General features: G+C 40.1%; 3 protein-coding genes and 1 long non-coding RNA gene across 4 annotated transcripts in view; 2 read left to right on the top strand and 2 right to left on the bottom strand.

The window, feature by feature from the left end:
- The window catches only part of LOC138855286 (uncharacterized), a 7,600-nt gene extending 4,633 nt beyond the window's left edge, over window positions 1-2,967 (top strand). The window contains exons 3-4 of the long non-coding RNA XR_011394491.1: window positions 1,885-2,026; window positions 2,341-2,967. This is a non-coding gene — a long non-coding RNA (uncharacterized lncRNA). The remainder of the gene's footprint in view (window positions 1-1,884; window positions 2,027-2,340) is intronic.
- Ts (Thymidylate synthase) overlaps window positions 1-4,835 on the bottom strand; it is a 25,661-nt gene extending 20,826 nt beyond the window's left edge. Inside the window, exons 1-4 of the mRNA XM_070103846.1 lie at window positions 4,590-4,835; window positions 1,962-2,009; window positions 1,459-1,594; window positions 750-1,033 (exon numbers count right to left, since the gene is read on the bottom strand). Coding sequence (XP_069959947.1) covers window positions 750-1,033; window positions 1,459-1,594; window positions 1,962-2,009; window positions 4,590-4,661 — 540 coding nt within the window. The 5' untranslated portion in view covers window positions 4,662-4,835. The remainder of the gene's footprint in view (window positions 1-749; window positions 1,034-1,458; window positions 1,595-1,961; window positions 2,010-4,589) is intronic.
- RpS16 (ribosomal protein S16) lies at window positions 3,016-15,671 on the top strand. Its single transcript, XM_070103848.1, has 6 exons — window positions 3,016-3,096; window positions 5,582-5,688; window positions 5,801-5,848; window positions 7,466-7,597; window positions 9,581-9,695; window positions 15,488-15,671. Exons 2-6 carry the CDS (start codon window positions 5,641-5,643, stop codon window positions 15,631-15,633), a joined length of 489 nt encoding a protein of 162 aa, XP_069959949.1. The 5' UTR covers window positions 3,016-3,096; window positions 5,582-5,640; the 3' UTR covers window positions 15,634-15,671.
- A 2,051-nt stretch (window positions 15,672-17,722) lies between these two features.
- On the bottom strand, window positions 17,723-21,286 carry RpS23 (ribosomal protein S23). Its single transcript, XM_053790927.2, has 4 exons — window positions 21,221-21,286; window positions 20,018-20,177; window positions 18,079-18,263; window positions 17,723-17,834 (listed from the first exon to the last, which is right to left on the bottom strand). Exons 1-4 carry the CDS (start codon window positions 21,222-21,224, stop codon window positions 17,752-17,754), a joined length of 432 nt encoding a protein of 143 aa, XP_053646902.2. The 5' UTR covers window positions 21,225-21,286; the 3' UTR covers window positions 17,723-17,751.
- Window positions 21,287-21,721: the final 435 nt, after the last annotated feature.

Raw genomic sequence — 21,721 nt, forward strand, 5'->3', positions numbered from 1 at the left:
TGCTTGGCTAAACCTCCTGTTACCTTCTTATTTATTGCACTGGTATTTTGAATGCACAGTAGTTATATGAGTTCAGTTAATTTATTACACATTATTTCAAGAAGCAGCATCTGAAATCATTAAAAAAAAAGTAATCATATTAGAACATTTTTAAAAATGCTCCTGAATTCAGAAGAATTTAGTAGAAATAACTGTGAAGATTTGTTTACACATTACAGGCTTTAATGAAAGAATTTTACTGGCACATGATACTGAATGTGCTTAACAAGTCTTACAATAAGTAATAATGTACCATATAACATGTGAGAGATACTTTAATCTTGTTTACCTGGTTTGAGTCTTCCCCTGGTAAACCCCTTAGTGACACAGTCAAAGTCAACACAACTTCAACTTATATTCATGGAGCAGCTTTATACAAAACTGTGATGATTATTGAATTTCAGCCCCCAGCATTCATTCATTAGAGGTTCGCCGGTACTTCCGGCCCGGGTCTTCTCCATATGGTGACCCGGCTCCTCCAGCAAATTTTTTTAACAATTTCCTGAGTTTTACCAAATAAAATTAGCCTAAATGAGTACACTGAGATTCGATGGGTCATTTGAACTTTGAGATTCATGCTCTTCTGGAAAAAAGAGCTGAGGAATGAGTAATGGTGAATGTCCATCCATCATGGAGTCACTATACTTTTTTGATAAATAAAATACTACAAGTACAGTATTAAAAAACTCGTAAATGTTATAAAAACCAACCTGCTGGAGTTGATCCACACCCTGACCAGAGTAGTCAGTATGCATGTCCGTGTATGCTGCCCCAAAGTGCCGCCACTGAAAGCCATACACGGGGCCAAGATCCCCCTCTTCTCGTTCAGAAAATCCTGATTTGTCAAGAAATTCTCGGGAGGAGTTTCCATCCCATATGTGAACACCTTTATCCTGCAGGTTTTTGGCATTTGTAGAACCTTTGATAAACCAAAGCAGCTCTTCTGCAACCCCACGCCAGAAGACCCTCTTTGTTGTGAGCAGTGGGAAGACTCCTAGCAAGACAAGTAAGGCATTTATAAAATATATCTGTTGCTAATGATGCTAAACATTTAGCTAGCAAAAAACATGTCAAATACATTAATACAGTACATAAAACCATTCTACAGAATGCAGGCACTGCCCTTCCACCTCCAGGACTCAAGCCCAGCTAATATACAGTAATAATAACATAATGATCCTGGACTTGTCCTCTTCAAACAGGAAAGATAAGGACAATCACCTCATTACATTGAATGAAAACTAAATTTCCTCTATTTCCAGTAATAAGATCTCTAAGAGTATTATCATCTCAGTGCAACCAGCATCCACAGAGCTACCAATAAATGACACTATCCATCAAACCAATCTTTCACCATACTGTCAAAACAGGGTCATGGTATGATCATATTACACAGGAATACTGAGAATACTAACTCACCAGCTCTGAGAGAGAAGCGCATCTGGGCACCAAAGAGAGAGAGAGTGCCTGTGCCAGTGCGATCTCCTTTTTTGTTACCTTTCTTCAGTATTGTTTTGATTAAGTCCAAATACTTATGCTCATCATGCTTTTCACACTGCAAAAGTTAAAATTTTATTTAATTTCAGTAATGTGATGGTTCAAATTACTTCCTTTATAAAATGTGCTACACAAATACATGCAAAATATTACATATACATACTGATAACGTATTTCTTTCATTTAATATATGTTAGAAACTAAATTATTATTATTATTATTATTATTATTATTATTATTATTATTGTTATTGTTATAATAAACTTATGATTAAATGCTGAACCAGTAAAGGTCGTGTTACACCTTGGGAATGGGAAGCATTTTCAATCAAAGGAAGTATAATTCCAGTTCCTTGAATCAAGAGCCCTTCAGTAGCATGAAGGTACCTGCAAGAGGGACACATGACAGAACATTGACCAACTCACCTCCTGGCCATTAGCTTCAGCTGATGGTTTATTGTCTTCAGCCACCATCTGAAAGAAAGGAATCTGTAAGTAATTCTCTTGAAGATAGAAAATATGGATCAATATTAAGTTTGGCTACTGGGATTTGAGCTTAATGATAGATTATTTTGTTAATGCCTCCAGTATCAAGTGATTTGTGCACTCAAAGGAGTGACACTTTCAGGTTTACAGCCCCCACCCTTCATGAATAGAGTAAATCCTCCATATAACAGACTTTGGAAATATGGAATAAAATCCAGTGAATTAATCTATTTGGAAACAATGTCCAAAGTCCATTACTTACAGAATTGTCCATTATTGTTAAAATATATAATGGAAAAACAATCTTTTCTCTATCCAGCCGGGCTATGGTTCATACGCTGGTTTGCATGTGGCAGACAGTAACAGCCTGGTTGATCTGGCCCTGATCCACAGCGAGGCCTGAACATGGATCGGACCATGGGGGCACTGACCCCCAGAACACCCTCCAGGAATACTCCAGGTCTACCACAACTGTCATTATCACCCACCCACTTCCCTTACCAGTCCGTTATATGGAGAGTTCACTGTATAATAGGAGCCACTTATATTTTGTGCCTAGAGAGAAGAGCCGCTCTTTGGTGAGCCACTGCCCAATAAAAATGACTTAATCTACCCTAAGTAAACTTAAATTATGAGTAGAGTTCCACCTCCCCCCTTTTTTTTTCCTTAAAAAACAAACTTTTTCCCCATCAGTCCAAAATATGTCTCAGTCCCACAGACCACTAAATTTTAAAGAATTTACACAGTAAAAACACTACTAGTTAAACTCAACAGTGATCAAAATATGTAATAGTTCCTCTAATCTAACATAACCTGAAGACAAAAGCATGAGAATAGATGGCCAAATTATTATAATTATTATTACTGTGATTATCATTATTATGATTATCAGTATGATTATCATTATTATGATTATTATAATTATAATAAAACATTTAAGCATTAAACCCAGGTGGGCTATTCAAGACAAGGCATGTCAGATGTTCGATCCTCATGGAACCTTACCAGAACCTGCTTCTTGTCAGAGTTAAGAAAGTTTACTTAGGTACAGATAAGTAAGCTTATTCAGCTACAAGTAAGTTTATTTGGGTACAAGTAAGTATATTCAGGTACAAGTAAGTATATTCAGGTACAAGTAAGTTTATTCAGGTACAAGTAAGTAAGTTTATTCAGGTACAAGTAAGTTTATTCAGGTACAAGTAAGTAAGTTTATTCAGGTACAAGTAAGTAAGTTTTTTCAGGTACACATAAAGTTACATAATTATCATACACAGCAGCATATGCGTAGAATATCCAAGATAACCCAGGAAAGTCACACAAAGTGACCTATTTTCAATGGGGTCCTTGAACTTGTAGCACCTAATAAATATGTTTTAAAAAATGCAAATAGAGTAGCAATGCCGTAGGCCTACTGGGCTATGCTAAGTAGGTATGTAAGATTTTATTTGGGCTATGGGTACATAATTTTTTTTTACAATGGTTTTCAGTATTATAATCATAAGCGCTAAACCCACAAGGGTTAAACAGCGCTGCTACAATGATCTTAAGGTAAGGTCAAGATTTACACTAGGATAACCTGGTAGTCAGTGACTCAGCTAAACCCATATGGGCCCTGCTGCACCTGGGCAATACGAGACAATCATGTTCAATCCAAGGAAGGGAATTTTGGTCCAATCCCATGGATTAAGAGCCCTTCACCCACATGGGGTGAAACTCATTCTGTCACTGGAAATTACTCAGCAACTATTATTTATAGGGAGTGCTAAATGCGTAAGGGCAATACAATGGAGGGTAGGGTTGATAATCAGGTTTCACCCCTGATAAAAGAATGAATGAATGAATGAGGACTCAGGTAAGGACCCACTAGGGGCGAGGGGCAAGCGGAGACAAAGCAAAGAATAAGTAAGTAAGTAAGTTTATTCAGGTATACACAAATACAGTTACATAGAATTATCATACATAGCAGCATATGTGTAGAGAACCTGGGATAACACAAAAAAGTCAGACTGAGGTGAGAGGAATGTCTTGAGTCGATAATAATTATTATTATAATAATGGAGGAGCGCTAAACCTGTAGGATTATACAGCGCATCTGGGGGGGGGGGATGGAAGGTATTCAGGCTCAATTCAGAGAACCGGAGCACAGATCCAATTCCCTAGATCAAGAGCCTTTCACCAGCATCAAGGAACTTCCCTTGAGGGGTGTCTTGAGTCGAAGATAAAGAGTCGGGACTAGACCCAAGAGCTAAGCCTAGGCCTGGTGGCTAAAGCTCCCGCTTCACACACGGAGGGCCCGGGTTCGATTCCCGGCGGGTGGAAACATTTCGACACGTTTCCTTACACCTGTTGTCCTGTTCACCTAGCAGCAAATAGGTACCTGGGTGTTAGTCGACTGGTGTGGGTCGCATCCTGGGGGACAAGATTAAGGACCCCAATGGAAATAAGTTAGACAGTCCTCGATGACGCACTGACTTTCTTGGGTTATCCTGGGTGGCTAACCCTCCGGGGTTAAAAAGCCGAACGAAATCTTATCTTATCTTATCTTATCTTAAGTTTGAAAATACTCACGATGCAACACAAACAAGTTGGCGCCTTTTTTCTTGTTGGTATTATTAAGGGCCACCAAAACTGAGGCTTCATTGAACCCTGTACCACCAGTGACCTTGGGATAATATATAAAAAATAATAATAAATAATAATAATAATTATAATTATAAGATAAGATAGGATATCGTTCGGATTTTTAACTCTGGAGGGTTATCCACCCAGGATAATCCATGAAAGGTAGTGTGTCATTGAGGACTGTCTGTCTTATTTCCATTGTGGTCCTTCAATTTTGTCCCCCAGGATGCCGCCCACACCAGTCCACTAACACCCAGGTACCTACTTACTGCTAGGTGAACAGGACAACAGGTGTGAAGAAACGCGTCGGAATATTTCCATCCGGCTGGGAATCGAACCCAGGCCCTCCGTGTGTGAAGCGACAGCTTTGCCAGCCAGGCCACCGGGTCACCAATAATAATAACCTTTATTTCTACAAGTACAACTTATACAGGCCATAGCTGACATACAACTGTAAAGAAAACCGCTTGTTATGCAGAACATTTCGGACAAATTAGGTTAATTTTGTCCCAGAATGCGCCCCAAACCAGTCTACTAACACCTAGGTACCCATTATTACTGATGGGAAACATGAAAACACGCCCAATGTTTCTACCCTCGCCGGGAATCGAACCTGGACTTTCACTGTGTGAAGCGAGAGCTTCAGCCACCAGGCCACGGGACCCCAGTTGTACTTATGTGTACCTGTACCTAAATAAACTTACTTCAGGCCTATTTTCAATCTGCCTGCAGTACAAGTCACTTGCTGGACGAGTATTATCATTATTATTATTATTATTATTATTATTATTATTATTATTATTATTTAACATTTTTGAAAGTAAAGAAATTTCCCGCTTGAATGTGGATTCATATAACCTGCTATAATTTGCTAATTCACCTCATAATCCACAGAACATTTACGTCCCCCACTGCATTAATAGTTATTCTAAAATCAGACACTACAGATTTCCGAATATATTTCCAAAAAATACATAAAAAACGTGATTAGAGGTGGATGTGGTTGCGAGTTGCTGTAGCTCCTCCCTCTCCCCCGCTGCCCGAGGTGAGTACCAACCTCGGCGCTCCCTTTATTATTGTCCAATTACTGCTGTATTATAGAAGCTGGAGGTTGTTAAAGTAGCCAGAGGGTTAATTAGTGACTGGTGTTGTTGCAGATGACGACCAAAGAGACGGTACCAGCGGTGCAGGTGTACGGCAGGAAGGTGAGTAGTGGAGCCACGTTGTGTTGACGTCTGCCAGGAAGACTAGCCAGTCTGGCTCCCACCTAAGAGATTAAGATTTCGTTCGGATTTTTAACCCCGGAGGGTTAGCCACCCAGGATAACCCAAGAAAGTCAGTGCGTCATCGAGGACTGTCTAACTTATTTCCATTGGGGTCCTTAATCTTGTCCCCCAGGATGCGACCCACACCAGTCGACTAACACCCAGGTACCTATTTGCTGCTAGGTGAACAGGACAACAGGTGTAAGGAAACGTGTCGAAATGTTTCCACCCGCCGGGAATCGAACCCGGGCCCTCCGTGTGTGAAGCGGGAGCTTTAGCCACCGGGCCACCTACGTTATTTTTTTTTAATTTTCATTGTAGTGGGTGTCTTGGTGAGAGTAAATGGGGTGTTGATCCTGGGGATTGGAGGTAGTCTTCATGTGGGTTAAGCCTCGTGATCGACTAGGACTTGCCAGGACCCCTGTGGAAATGATTTACAGGTACTCATAAATAGTTATATAAATTATCATAAGTAGCAACATATTTATAAATTACCCAGGAAAACCTCAGAAAAGTCAATGACTTATTTTCATTGGCGTCCCTTTTTTTTTTTTTTTTTTTTTTTTTTTTTTTTGTTTGTAATTTGCCTGGTGGTAAAAACTCTGGCTTCACACCGTGAAGATCCGGGTTCGATTCCAGCGAAGGGTAAAAACATTGAGCATGTTTCCTATAGCAGTTGTCTATGTTCACCCATCAGTAAAGTGGGTACCTGGGTGTTAGTGGACTGGTATGGGTCGCATCCTGGGACAAAACTTACTAATTTGCGGGAAATGCTCAGTATAACAAGCAACTTTTTATGTAGTATGTCATTGTTATTGTAATCAGATAATAAAGTGCTAAACCGACAAGGGTCATAGAGCATGCATGTCATTGATGTCAGTTAGGCCTGTATACCTTATACTTGTAGAATTAAAGATATCAAGTATGATAATTGTACGTACTTCTGTGTATCTGTACCTGAATAGCATTACGTACTTGCTTGAAATGCTCTGCCTAACCAGTTTTTTTTTTTTATATTTAATTTTTAACACATTAGTGGGTGCAGTTGAGGAAAGGTGGAAGCACTTAGTGTGAAGAAAATATAGTATACAGTAGACCCCCGCTTAACGATCACCTCCCAATGCGACCATTTATGTAAGTGCATTTGTACGTGTATGTTTGAGGGTCTGAAATGGACTAATCTACTTCACAATATTTCTTATGGGAACAAATTCGGTCAGTACTGGCACCTGAACATACTTCTGGACTGAAAAAAATATCGTTAACCGGGGGTCCACTGTAGTATCCATGTGGCAATGCTTAAGAAATAGTAATGAAGGTACTGAAGCAGTAGCAGTCAGATTGCAACAAATAGCAGAATTTAGGTTTACAGTTGGGCAGTGAAATAGCACACCACTGTGCAGTGGTGCTTATATTTTTTTTGTGATGTTTCAGTTTGGTAGGTAGTGTATAAGAAATAGTTTATATTTATGAGTAGTTTAAAATATCAGATTTTTCCATACAGGACTTTTTTTGTGGGAATGGGTTTAATAATGCTAAATGTTGATTATTCAACAGAAAACTGCTACAGCGGTTGCTCACTGCAAGCGTGGACATGGCTTGATCAAGGTCAATGGCCGGCCCCTGGAGCACATTGAACCCAGGACTCTACAGTTCAAGCTGATGGAGCCTGTCCTTCTCCTTGGAAAGGCAAGTTAACCAGAATTTTTGGTAACCTCTTGACAGCAGTTGCATCTCAGGCATGAACCAGCATATCATTTGCAAGTGAACAAAGTAGAATAGCATGTTAATAACTTGTATTAGTCAATAGTTAATGCATTCATTTTGGCTAGTAAATTGGTCGCATTTCCTGCTGGTAGGTCAGTTTCTGCTAACTTTGTGTCTGGGAAAGTTTGGTAAAGCTAGTCAAGAATTAAACGTTTACAATAGACTTGCTCTGCATTTTCTTTGCAGTTCGTGCCCCCATCTCAAGGGGGAAGGAGGGAGTGGCAGTAGACTTATCCTCTTATTTGAAGTGTAATGCATCCCATTTCCCAGGCATTATTACTCCCAAGGGCTTAGTACGTCCCTCTGATTAAAATGAATAAATGCAGCCCTTGCCAGTATAGTGTAGCTCATAAGCAATATTGTAGTAAACAGCACAGGCCTATTTGATTTACATTTTTTTTTGATAAATTAGACACATCTGCAACTCTTGGGTATCTTTATCGAGGAAACGTTTTGCCACACAGTGGCTTCATCAGTCCATACAAAGGAGAATCTTTAAGAACACGAGTAGAATGAGGTAATCAGTCCCTCAACCTTGAATTCTTCAAGATTCTCCTTTGTATGGACTGATGAACCCACTGTGTGGCGAAACGTTTCCTCAATAAAGATACCCAAGAGTTGCAGATGTGTCTAATTTATCAACATGTCGGTTCTCTGAACCATTCATCTACAAACCTGTCAGACACTGCAACTTCTTGGGATCTTAATACTTGAGAATTCTTCGCTTGCCTAATTCTTGGGCACGACTTACTTCCACATTGAATAAATGTGACACCGCCTATGACTGCTGCACCTCTCCTACCAACGGTTTATAAGCTCCTTCTCCACACGTATGCCGTATTCTATTCAAGATTGATGGACTGACCACATCGACTCAAGGTTGAGGGACTGATTACCTCATTCTACTCGTGTTCTTCAAGATTCTCCTTTGTATGGACTGATGAAGCCACTGTGTGACAAAACGTTTCCTCGATAAAGATACCCAAGAGTTGCAGACGTGTCTAATTTATCAACATGTCGGTTCTCTGAACCATTCATCTACAAACATTTTTTTTTAACTATGGCTGACCTTTATTTAACATTGCTGTATTAGGTAAAAATAACTAATTATATATTTGGTCATTTTGCTTGTAGTACTCGAGTTAGTAGAGGGAGGGTTGATGGTGTATTGGTCTTGGATGGGTGGCTATAGTTCCTGTGTTGATGCAGAAACAACATAGTTGATGGTTGTCTTAAAATAGTCAAATAGACTATTCTGTAATGTGTTGACTTTTTATTATTTTTCTGCAGTATTTAGGAAGTGGCATTATGGCTTGATCAGTCACTTGTGGCCCTCCTTCAGAATAAGGTTTTATAACTGTCATGATTATTTTCAGTGGAAAAATCTTTTAAGCAGACCATGAATAAATAAATAAAAATATTTTTCATAACTAATTTTCTAATTCCAAAATCTATAAAACTTATTCCTATACACGAGTATTATTTAGTGTTAGTTCTCATGCAGCAGAGTGAATGCATTAGTATATATCTGAAGTACTTGGGGTCAAATGAGCTTCCTTGTAATTAGAAGTCCACATTGATATTCAGTGTAGAAAATAATTTTTTTGTGAGTAGTCCCAACTGTTGCTCAACCTTCACACAGGCTTTGTGGAAACGGTATCAGATGCCTGGAACTGGTTAGTTTTCTTTCATTGTATAAGGAGATTCTCATATTTGTGGGAAACCTTGTTAAAAATGTTACTTATTTGGTATTAGTAAATATATTTGCTTAGAACCTCTTACAATTCTGTTTGATTGCCTTTACTGTAGTAAAGCTTATGGTTTAATTTAAATTTGAAGCTGTCATATTTTGGGAATGCAGTGAAAATGAATGCTACATTGTTACATGTCTTGTCATCATTTCAGGAGAGGTTTGCCAATGTGTCAATTCGTGTACGTGTGAAGGGTGGTGGCCACACATCTCAGGTTTATGCCATCCGTCAAGCTATTTCAAAGTCTCTAGTGGCCTACTATCAGAAATGTAAGTGAAAAATGATGGAATATTCAATGTAATGTCAGTATTGCACATACAGTGGTCCCTCAATTATTGTCCTTAATCCGTTCCTGGAAGTGGGACTATTATCGAAATAGACGATTTTCGAATCAATTTTCCCCATAAGAAATGATGTAAATCCAATTAATTCATTCCAGACACCCAGAAGTATCAACAACAAATTTTTTTTTGCCTAAAAGATAGATTTACATGCACAAGAGAATGAACATTCAACACGACAGTTACCTTTATTGAAGGCTGTTTTTAATAAATGGAAGACAGGGAGGAGGAGAGAGGGAAGAGAGGTTATTGTTTGGAAGGGGGAATCCCCCTCCATAAGGACTCTAGGTCGTTAAATTAGACACGTGCAACTCTTGGGTATCTATTGAGGAAACGTTTTGCCACACAGTGCCTTCATCGGTCTGATGAAGCCACTGTGTGGCGAAACGTTTCCTCAAAGATACCCAAGAGTTGCACATGTCTAATTTAACATGTCCGTTCTCTGAACCATTCATCTACAAGGACTCTAGGTCACTTCAGGGGACACTTCCCTAGCATAAATATAGAATGACATGGAAAGCATATAAATCTATAGGGGAAGGAAAGAGGGGTAGGGGTCGTCCTCGAAAGGGGTTGGAAAGAGGGGGTAAAGGAGGTTTTGTGGGCGAGGGGCTTGGACTTCCAGCAAGCCTGCATGAGCGTGTTAGATAGGAGTGAATGGAGACGAATGATACTTGGGACCTGACGATCTGTTGGAGTGTGAGCAGGGTAATATTTAGTGAAGGGATTCAGAGAAACTGGTTATTTTCATATAGTCAGACTTGAGTCCTGGAAATGGGAAGTACAGTGCCTGCACTTTAAAGGAGGGGTTTGGGATATTGGCAGTTTGGAGGGATATGTTGTGTATCTTTGTGTGTATGCTTCTAGACTGTTGTATTCTGAGCACCTCTGCAAAAGCAGTGATAATGTGTGAGTGTGGTGAAAGTGTTGAATGATGATGAAAGTATTTTCTTTTTGGGGATTTTCTTTCTTTTTTGGGTCACCCTGCCTCGGTGGGAGACGACCGACTTGTTGAAAAAAAAAAATGCAGAAAAAATGCCAAATAAATGTAAAGCACTAATAAAATGTATAAATGAACATTGGTAATAGGGGTAGTTGATGAGTGAAATGGTCTTCTGTTGGGGTTTCAGAGCCACTGACAGCATACGCCGTATTGAGCCCAAGAGTGGAACGGTCTGCCTAGTAGGGTGATCGAAGCTAAAACATTGGGTAGTTTCAAATTTAGGTTGGATAAATACATGAGTGAGAGGGGTTGGATTTGAGTCGGACTTGCACCTGAGCTTCTTTCTTGGATAGCATTTGTTCTGTTAGTGGGTTGGATTTGTGAAGGACCTGCCAAGTATGGGCCAACAGGCTTATTACAGTGTTCCTCCTTTCTTATGTTCTAAAAGCTATGGCTTAGGTAGCTTCAAATTTAGGTTGGATAAATACACGAGTGAGAGGGGTTGGATTTGAGTCGGACTTGCACCTGAGCTTATTGCTTGGGTAGCATTTGTTCTGTTAGTGGGTTGGATTTATGAAAGACCTGCCTAGTATGGGCCAGCAGGCCTGTTGCAGTGTTCCTACTTTCTTAAGTTCTTATGTTCTTATTTAACATCACACTTACCAGTAGGGTGATCGAGGCTAGGACCTTGGGTAGCTTTAAGAAGAGATTGGACAAATATATGAGTGGGAGGAGCCGAGTTTGATTTGTGTCAATGGGTACGGGAGTAAATTCTTGGGTAGCTTTGGGTAGAGGTCATTTTGATAAGGACCTGCCTTGTATGGGCCAGTAGACCTGCAGTGTTCTTCCATTGTTATGTTCTTTGTGGGAAGGATTGTAAAGGACCTGCCTAAGAAGCAAGATCACCACCCATCTAGAAACCCATCAGTTACACAACCCAGGGCAACATGGGTTTAGAACAGGTCGCTCCTGTCTGTCTCAACTATTGGATCACTACGACAAGGTCCTAGATGCACTAGAAGACAAAAAGAATGCAGATGTAATATATACAGACTTTGCAAAAGCCTTCGAGAAGTGTGACCATGGCGTAATAGCGCACAAAATGCGTGCTAAAGGAATAACAGGAAAAGTCGGTCGATGGATCTATAATTTCCTCACTAACAGAACACAGAGTAGTAGTCAACAGAGTTAAAGTCTGAGGCAGCTACAGTGAAAAGTTCTGTTCCACAAGGCACAGTACTCGCTCCCATCTTGTTCCTCATCCTCATATCTGACATAGACAATGATGTCAGCCACAGCACCGTGTCTTCCTTTGCATATGACACCCGAATCTGCATGAGTGTCTTCCATTGCAGGCACTGCAAGGCTCCAGGCGGACATCAACCAAATCTTTCAGTGGGCTGCAGAAAACAATATGAAGTTCAACGATGAGAAATTTCAATTACTCAGATATGGTAAACACGAGGAAATTAAATTTTCATCAGAGTACAAAACAAATTCTGGCCACAAAATAGAGCGAAACACCAACGTCAAAGACCTGGGAGTGATCATGTCGGAGGATCTCACCTTCAAGGACCATAACATTGTATCAATCGCATTTGCTAGAAAAATGACAGGATGGATAATGAGAACCTTACACAAATAACCCGCACATAAAAGAGAGAAGCTTACGGCGACGTTTCGGTCCGACTTGGACCATTGACAAAGTCAGTGTGACTTTGTCAATGGTCCAAGTCGGACCGAAACGTCGTCGTAAGCTTCTCTCTTTTATGTGCGGGTTATTTGTGTATTGTTCCAGTCACGGTATTGTGCCTTTTGTTATTTAATGAGAACCTTCAAAACTAGGGAGGCCAAGCCCATGATGACACTCTTCAGGTCACTTGTTCTATCTAGGCTGGAATATTGCTGCACACTAACAGCACCTTTCAAGGCAGGTGAAATTGCTGACCTAGAAAATGTACAGAGAACCTTCACGGCGCGCATAACGGAGATAAAACACCTCAATTACTGGGAGCGCTTGAGGTTCCTGAACCTGTATTCCCTGGAATGCAGGCGGGAGAGATACATGATTATATACACCTGGAAAATCCTAGAGGGACTAGTACCGAACTTGCACACGAAAATCACTCACTACGAAAGCAAAAGACTTGGCAGACGATGCAACATCCCCCAATGAAAAGCAGGGGTGTCACTAGCACGTTAAGAGACCATACAATAAGTGTCAGGGGCCCGAGACTTTTCAACTGCCTCCCAGCATACATAAGGGGGATTACCAACAGACCCCTGGCAGTCTTCAAGCTGGCACTGGACAAGCACCTAAAGTCGGTTCCTGACCAGCCGGGCTGTGGCTCGTACGTTGGTTTGCGTGCAGCCAGCAGTAACAGCCTGGTTGATCAGGCTCTGATCCACCAGGAGGCCTGGTCACAGACCGGGCCACGGGGGCGTTGACCCCCGTGGACTCCAGGTAAACTCCAGGTAGTAATGGGCCAACAGGCCTACTGCAGTGTTCCTCCTTTCTTATGTTCTTATCGGAGACTTGTTTGTGTGAGGGAGAGATGGCGAGTTTGTTGGAGAATGACACTAATATCAACTCTACGGCTTATTTATCTATCACAATTCAACTAATGTGACATAAACAGTATTAATAACTTAGAAACATGGAATATACTCTAGAATGAATAAAATAAGTCATTACGTATGTCACGAGAGGTGTTGTGTTGTTGGGTATATAAGGGCCACTGAGAGTAAGCCGTCCATAATGGTGGTGAAGCAGCAGCTGAGGCGGTGGTGGTTTCTGTAGCCCTATATAACTCCAACAACATTGGAGGAGTTAGTAGAATCGCTGAATCACTAAAGAAGGAACCCTCTACCACCATCACTACGACCTTCTACCACTATTACAACTGTTACCACCATCACTATCTTCTATCACCATCACTACCACCATCAACCACCACTATTACAACTGCTTCCACTCTACCACCACCACCTTTGTATTTTTCTACAAACTTTTTCATAAATTATGTGTGTTTCTCACATTCTTTACCAAAGGGCTGGCACTAGAAGCTTTCTTTGGAGCCATGGTAGCTCATTTAGCACTTGCAAGCACTAAAATCAAGGGAATATTATGAAATATTTCGTAGGAGCATGTGAGGGGACCGTCGCTCACTGGTAAGCAATGGCACACTGGCTGGGAAGGCAGGCCCAGGCGGCTCAGAGCGTGAGCACGCGTCCCGGACGAAGGACGATTAGCGAGTTAATGGACCATTTGCGAGCCAATATTTAGACGAAATAACGGGACTATTTCCGAAATGGACGACTTTCAGGCCGGACGATTATTGAGGGACCACTGTACTTTTGATATAATGTATCATTATATTAACGGTACACAATACCAAAAGGTTGATAAGAGAGATATGTCACACCTGGTTACCTTTGTTGATGAAACAGTCAACCAGTGGCTTTTTCAATCATTTGCAGAGTACATGCATATATATACCAGACGGTAAAGTGAAGGTAATTATGAAGTCCCTCAGCCTTGATAAGCATGAATACTGTACCTAAAAAAGGAATAAAAAGGCACAATACCATGACTGGAACAAACATATTTTCCATTAAAAATTACATCTCACTTCTACCAAATTCATCCACCAATCTCTGCAACTTCTCTTCAGAATCTCCCAAGAGCACAGTGTCATCAGCAAAGAGCAGCTGTGACAACTCCCACTTTGTGTGTGATTCTTTATCTTTTAACTCCACGCCTCTTGCCAAGACCCTCGCATTTACTTCTCTTACAACCCCATCTATAAATATATTAAACAACCACGGTGACATCACACATCCTTGTCTAAGGCCTACTTTTACTGGGAAATAATTTCCCTCTTTCCTACATACTCTAACTTGAGCCTCACTATCCTCGTAAAAACTCTTCACTGCTTTCAGTAACCTACCTCCTACACCATACACTTGCAACATCTGCCACATTGCCCCCCTATCCACCCTGTCATACGCCTTTTCCAAATCCATAAATGCCACAAAGACCTCTTTAGCCTTATCTAAATACTGTTCACTTATATGTTTCACTGTAAACACCTGGTCCACACACCCCCTACCTTTCCTAAAGCCTCCTTGTTCATCTGCTATCCTATTCTCCGTCTTACTCTTAATTCTTTCAATTATAACTCTACCATACACTTTACCAGGTACACTCAACAGACTTATCCCCCTATAATTTTTGCACTCTCTTTTGTCCCCTTTGCCTTTATACAAAGGAACTATGCATGCTCTCTGCCAATCCCTAGGTACCTTACCCTCTTCCATACATTTATTAAATAATTGCACCAACCACTCCAAAACTATATCCCCACCTGCTTTTAACATTTCTATCTTTATCCCATCAATCCCGGCTGCCTTACCCCCTTTCATTTTACCTACTGCCTCACGAACTTCCCCCACACTCACAACTGGCTCTTCCTCACTCCTACAAGATGTTATTCCTCCTTGCCCTATACACGAAATCACAGCTTCCCTATCTTCATCAACATTTAACAATTCCTCAAAATATTCCTTCCATCTTCCCAATACCTCTAACTCTCCATTTAATAACTCTCCTCTCCTATTTTTAACTGACAAATCCGTCTCCAGTATATATTCTGTGTATTGGATTGAAAAGCATTGGTTAGTAAAATGATTCGTCAGTTAAGGTACTCAGGTGCTGCATACATCTTGTTCAAAATATTGATGTATTATACAACTTCCAATTTTCTATTTAATACAGTTGTGGACGAAGCCTCCAAGAAAGAGATAAAAAACATCTTGATAAACTACGACCGCTCCCTGTTGGTTGCTGATCCTAGACGCTGTGAGCCCAAGAAATTCGGAGGTCCTGGAGCCCGTGCTCGCTACCAGAAATCCTACCGATAAGCTTCATTTTTGTCCCTTAAAATAAACCGAAGGATGTATACTGTCTTTTTATCTCCTTTCAGAATTTTAATGGCGATACATTTATAATGAAGGCCTACTGCTTTCCTAGTGTGAGAATTTTGATATTGATGTGCATGGTATGGCTGTGAAGAGCTCTTGATCCAAGGAATTTGAGCTACCCACCCATTTCTCAGACCAAATTGATTACCTTTTGATTCTCAGTGTATGACCTGCATGAATTTAGCACTTCCTTAAGAACTTTTCATGAGCTCTTCAAGGGGTACAATGAGTGGGTATGATTTCCTTTTCCCTTGTGCTGCATAATCCCTGTGGATTTAGCGCTTCTCAAGAATTGTTACAATCGCAATTAAGTGCTAAACCCATAAGTCATACAGTGCTGCGGGGTAGGATGTGCTAAAGGTGCTTTATTATTATTATTATTATTATTATTATAATCAAGCTGTATAGCCCTTGTGGTTTAGCGCTTCTTTTTGATTATAATAATTATAATCAAAAAGAAGCACTAAGCCACAAGGGCTATAAAGAAAGGTGCTTGATAAGAGAGACAGCATATTACATGCTTCTCAAGGAACATGGGAAATATTTGCTATTATAGGTTACTTGAACGTGTTTACCGTTTGTGTCATATGCAGTCAATTCACCAAAAATGAAATATGGATATGCAGTGAAGCAATCAGTTGTAGCTTTTTATTATGCATTTTGTATTCATTCGTATGCTTCAGTTTTAGAAATGTACTGGATGCAAGTTATGGTCAACAGGCAATAAGTTAGTGGAGGGATCTGTGGTCCCACTTGCAACACCCTTAAACCTTTGCAAATAGTGCTGCATGACCCTAGTGGATTTAGCATTTAGTTACGATTGCAATGTTCAACCAGATACGTATTTTGATAGTGCTATGACCCATATCTTTATGCTGAAGGACTCGGGTCTAAGGATTTGGAGCTACCCTCATTTTCCTTGTCAAACATAATTGCTACGTATTCCCCAGGCACTATAACCCCAAAGTTTCATAAGAGCTAAACACATTTCATGGGGAAAAAACATTGAGTCCATGTTGGGCATACAGCATCTGAGAGGGACATCCAATCCCTTCAATCAAGAGCCCCTTACCAGCCACAAGGTACAGTACCTTTGAGGAGATAGAAGAGGGTAGCTTCTTAGTCCTAGGATCAAAGGCCCTTCTCCATAAAAGCAACTCCCTTGAAGAAACACCCTTGTGATTATCTTGCTTATAAGCAAGATGGAAGTTTCAGTGTAAGGAATGGGAGAATATAAAATGCCCTTCACCAGTGTTATATGGGAAGGAAGTTTAATCCAAGGAAGGGGAGGATATGTACACCTGATCAAGGATACCTCGCCAGTATTAAGGGGGGCCAAAGGGAAAGCTTCATGCCTATTCATGCCAAACACTGACCTTGAATTATCAAAACTAGGTGCTAAACCCATGAGGGTCATAGAGCACTGACCTTGACTTGCTCAGTCTCCCCTTTGACACCAGTTTGTGCATTCTTTTGCAGTTCTGTCATTTGTATATTCTTCCTCTGCAGCACTACGACCCTTTTGAGTTTAGCACAAGTTGATTATTATTATTATAATCAAGGGGGAAGTGCTAAACCCGGAGGATTATACAGCACCTGGGGGGGGGGGGGGATGTGGAAGGCATTCAGGCTTAATTCGGGGAACTGGAGCACAGATCCAATTCCCTAAATCAAGAGCCCCTCACCAACATCAAGGAACCTTCCTTGAGGGGAGCACAAGTTGAGATACCTTTATAATATAAAGGGACCAACTGGGATGCATTAAACCCTGTTACTGATTGGGAAATTTAAGACAATTTTGATCCAAGGATGTTACTTTTTATTCATGGTGCTCAACCCATATAAGGGTAAAAACCTGGGAATGGGAGGTAATCATTTAAAAATTCCTTGGACCAAGAGCACTTCATCAATAAATAAAATAAAAAATAAGTAATTAATATAAGCATTAAACCTTCAGCAGAAGACTGAAGAAAAAAAAAGTGTTCAATGTAATTTTTTCAAGCAAATTGGGGGGCAATGAATCAAAATCTAGTTTAAATTTTTTTTATTGAAATGAATTTATGAGCGAGGCCTTTCCTTTTTCTCCTTGTATAGAGCAAGTAGAGATACGTTGGCAACCTTCACTACCTTGAATCGGATACCTGGAAACAAAAACAAGAGGATAAGAATATTGTATTTCTTGACCTGCCCTAGCAATTACTCCATTATATAACTACCCAGTATACAGAATTAAAGCATTCACTGTACAAAATGTCAAAGTATTAAGGTAATACTGTGCTTACATTGTGCTAAAAGTACAATAAATTTAACAACAGCGTAAAAATGATAGCAAAATAGTTTTAACAGAAAAAGTCAAATCTTTAAAGAAATTTACAGTAGTCTTACCAGGAATATCACCAACGGCATGCCCTTTACGACCAAATCCTGCCACCAACACCTCGTCATTCTCCTCAATGTAGTTCAGGCAACCATCACGGGGCACAAAAGCAGAGATCTTCTTGCCATTTTTAATCAACTGAACACGCACACATTTACGGATGGCAGAGTTTGGCTGTTTGGCTTCAATACCACTGAAAAAAAGCAACAGGCGGCGTTACAATAAAACAGAAGTAAAGGAAAGCATATGAAATTGAATATACATGTCTAACACATTCCACCGAGAAGCAGTTGTAGTTGGTTTGAATCGTCACTGAGAAGCTTCAAGTTCATAGTACTGTATGATTTTTTAGGTTTTAAATAGCAAGATACCTACATTTGTTTCAGCAGTATTTATCTTCTGGCAAGATGTTAAAAATTCTGGGACCATGGATATTGATACAACATTCTTTTCTTGTGCCCCGTGTCCCTGAACTATGTATGGGTTTATTCCATACATTCTCTCATCTCTTACTCTAGGATGTTATGGCATGCAGATTTGGGTCCAGACCCTCAAGCACCTTCCCCATATACATTATCATGCATCTCTTCCCCTCTGCTGTATTAAGTACATATTTGTGAGTGAGGCACTCTCAGTAATTTAAATGCTTTATTGGTTATATGTAGGCAAGGCAATACAATGAGGTTCATGAATGTGCATTTTAACTCAAAAGTATGACATTTTTACCTGGAGAGAGCTTTAAACAGTATTTCATCATATATTTGTTACCAGAGTGTATTTATATGAAAAGCATTAAAAGTGAAATGCACAGCACTTTTCAACACTGCAGAACTAATCATTTTAAGAACATAGGCCGTCGAATTCATTCTGACGAGGACATTCGAGCACTCCAGGAAGATTTGAAGAGACTGATGCAGTGGTCGGAGAAGTGGCAGATGCAGTTTAATATAGACAAATGCAAAGTTCTAAATGTTGGACAGGACAATAACCATGCCACATATAAACTAAATAATGTAGATCTTAATATTACGGATTGCGAAAAAGATTTAGGAGTTCTGGTTAGCAGTAATCTGAAACCAAGACAACAGTGCATAAGTGTTCGCAATAAAGCTAATAGAATCCTTGGCTTCATATCAAGAAGCATAAATAATAGGAGTCCTCAGGTTGTTCTTCAACTCTATACATCCTTGGTTAGGCCTCATTTAGATTATGCTGCACAGTTTTGGTCACCGTATTACAGAATGGATATAAATTCTCTGGAAAATGTACAAAGGAGGATGACAAAGTTGATCCCATGTATCAGAAACCTTCCCTATGAGGATAGACTAAGGGCCCTGAAACTGCACTCTCTAGAAAGACGTAGAATTAGGGGGGATATGATTGAGGTGTATAAATGGAAGACAGGAATAAATAAAGGGGATGTAAATAGTGTGCTGAAAATATCTAGCCTAGACAGGACTCGCAGCAATGGTTTTAAGTTGGAAAAATTCAGATTCAGGAAGGATATAGGAAAGTACTGGTTTGGTAATAGAGTTGTGGATGAGTGGAACAAACTCCCAAGTACCGTTATAGAGGCCAGAACGTTGTGTAGCTTTAAAAATAGGTTGGATAAATACATGAGTAGATGTGGGTGGGTGTGAGTTAGACCTGATAGCTTGTGCTACCAGGTCGGTTGCCGTGTTCCTCCCTTAAGTCAAGTGACCTGACCTGACTAGGTTGGGTGCATTGGCTTAAGCCGGTAGGAGACTTGGACCTGCCTCGCATGGGCCAGTAGGCCTTCTGCAGTGTTCCTTCGTTCTTATGTTCTTATGTGAGAGGAAAAGAAGGGGATAAAAGAGTAAGGAGAAAAAAAGAAGGGCATGTGAAAATAAAATGTATAAATGATCAATGAATTGCAGTATTATTTATACAGTGGCAAAACAAGAATGGCATAAGAAAATAACTTACATTTTTTCTAGAACAATGCCTTTAGCATGGGAAGCTCCTCCGAAGGGATTAGCCTTCCAACGGGTACCCAAGTGGGCCCTCTTATAGTCCTTGTCGTGCCACCTCTGGACACGACGGTGGGTCAGATGCTTACGGGCAGTGCGAAGTCCACGAGGTTTTCCTAAGAAGATAAAACCAAGTTAGGGATTAATTTTTTTTAACACAAACTATTTCTTTCTGCAGTATACATTATAATCATGGGGGAGCACTAAACCCACAGGGATTACACAACACCTGTGGGGAGTGGAAGGGATTCAAGCTCAATGCAGGAAAATGCAGCACAGATCCAATTCCCTAGATCAAGAGCCCCTCACCCTTGAGGGGTCTGCAGTATACAAAATAATAGTTTTTACATGTAATAAGTCACAATTTTGGCTAGGAAAAAATGTCACATTACGTTAGGCTGAGATTTTTTCCCTGGATCCGCTTGGGGTTGCCCACCATAGTCAACTAGGCCTATGTCACACTTCCTGGAGTTTATCTGGAGAGAATTCCGGGGGTCAACGCCCCCCACAGCCCGGTCTGCGACCAGGCCTATGGTAGTACAATAACCAGCTCACATAATTTGAAAGGCATAAAATACGAACACGATGGACAATGTTGAAAATAGTATAAAATACCGACAACTCGAAAATTAATTGATGAAACGTTTCGCCTACACAGTAGGCTTCTTCAGTATTTCATGAGCCTACTGTGTAGGTGAAACGTTTCAGCAATAAAGATACCAACTGATGTACATGTGTTTTAATCACGATGGATAATAATTATACTGAAAGCTTCATAGTAACGACGTCTGGCACATTTATACTTCGTGGGCGAAACGTCCGTTCTTTCACCCTCCCCTAACTTATTCTCCCCTTCCCTGGATAGAAACTTAATGCCTCCACACGCCCTAGCTGCTACATAATCCATACAGTTTTAGCGTTTACCCTCATTAAAATAATAAAAAAAAAAGTCTCGCACAGCTTCCAGGAGCAGCTTTTCTCTCACGTGTCCGCCACCACCATATTTAACCCTCCCTCACGCTAAAACTACGCCATTTAACTACCTCGTACCACCCTAGCAACCCCCTGCCATTACTACCACGCAATTATAAATAAGAAACACGCCAAAAATGAGAGAAATACCGGGTAAAAACTGGTAAAAATAAGAGAAGGAACAGACCCATGACGCCGCCGTAGTGTTGTTGATGAGGGAAGGATCAGCGGACTACAACAACCACAAGTCAACCACAATATTAACCAATTTTAACCTGTTTTTAGCCGTTAAATCAACCTTTTAGCATGGTTAGTAAAGATAAAAATATAAAATTATTATATACGCATGTTTTTATTAGTTAAATCCCATTGTTAGCAACTACAATAACCACAAGTCAACCACAATATTAACCAATTATAACCTGTTTTTAATTATTAAATCAACCTTTTAGCATGGTTAATATAGAGAGAAACATAATATTCTTCTATATGCATGTTTTTATTAGTTAAATCTCTCTTTAACATAGCTAGTCAAGAGAAAAATAAATAGAATATTTTTCTATGTACAAGTTTTAAATAATTAATTCCCACTTTTAACATATAAAATAAGTATAAAAAAATAGAACAATATTTTATACGCAAGTTTTTAACAGTTAAATTCCACTTTTAACAAAGCAAATAAGAGATT

This window comes from Cherax quadricarinatus, chromosome 88 (genome assembly GCF_038502225.1).
Source record: "Cherax quadricarinatus isolate ZL_2023a chromosome 88, ASM3850222v1, whole genome shotgun sequence".
NCBI classification, from domain to species: Eukaryota; Metazoa; Arthropoda; class Malacostraca; order Decapoda; family Parastacidae; genus Cherax; species Cherax quadricarinatus.

What these genes read in the sequence shown, in the direction of transcription:
- RpS16 (XM_070103848.1), top strand. Translation starts at nt 5,641, where the DNA reads ATGTGGTTGCGAGTTGCTGTAGCTCCTCCCTCTCCCCCGCTGCCCGAG. An exon ending in CCTCTCCCCCGCTGCCCGAG is followed by an intron (nt 5,689 to 5,800) that starts GTGAGTACCAAC and finishes GTGTTGTTGCAG; the next exon opens with ATGACGACCAAAGAGACGGT. An exon ending in CTGTCCTTCTCCTTGGAAAG is followed by an intron (nt 7,598 to 9,580) that starts GCAAGTTAACCA and finishes TCATCATTTCAG; the next exon opens with GAGAGGTTTGCCAATGTGTC.
- RpS23 (XM_053790927.2), bottom strand. An exon ending in GGCATTGTTCTAGAAAAAAT is followed by an intron (nt 18,264 to 20,017) that starts GTAAGTTATTTT and finishes GCTTTTTTTCAG; the next exon opens with TGGTATTGAAGCCAAACAGC. An exon ending in TGCCGTTGGTGATATTCCTG is followed by an intron (nt 17,835 to 18,078) that starts GTAAGACTACTG and finishes TTTTGTTTCCAG; the next exon opens with GTATCCGATTCAAGGTAGTG.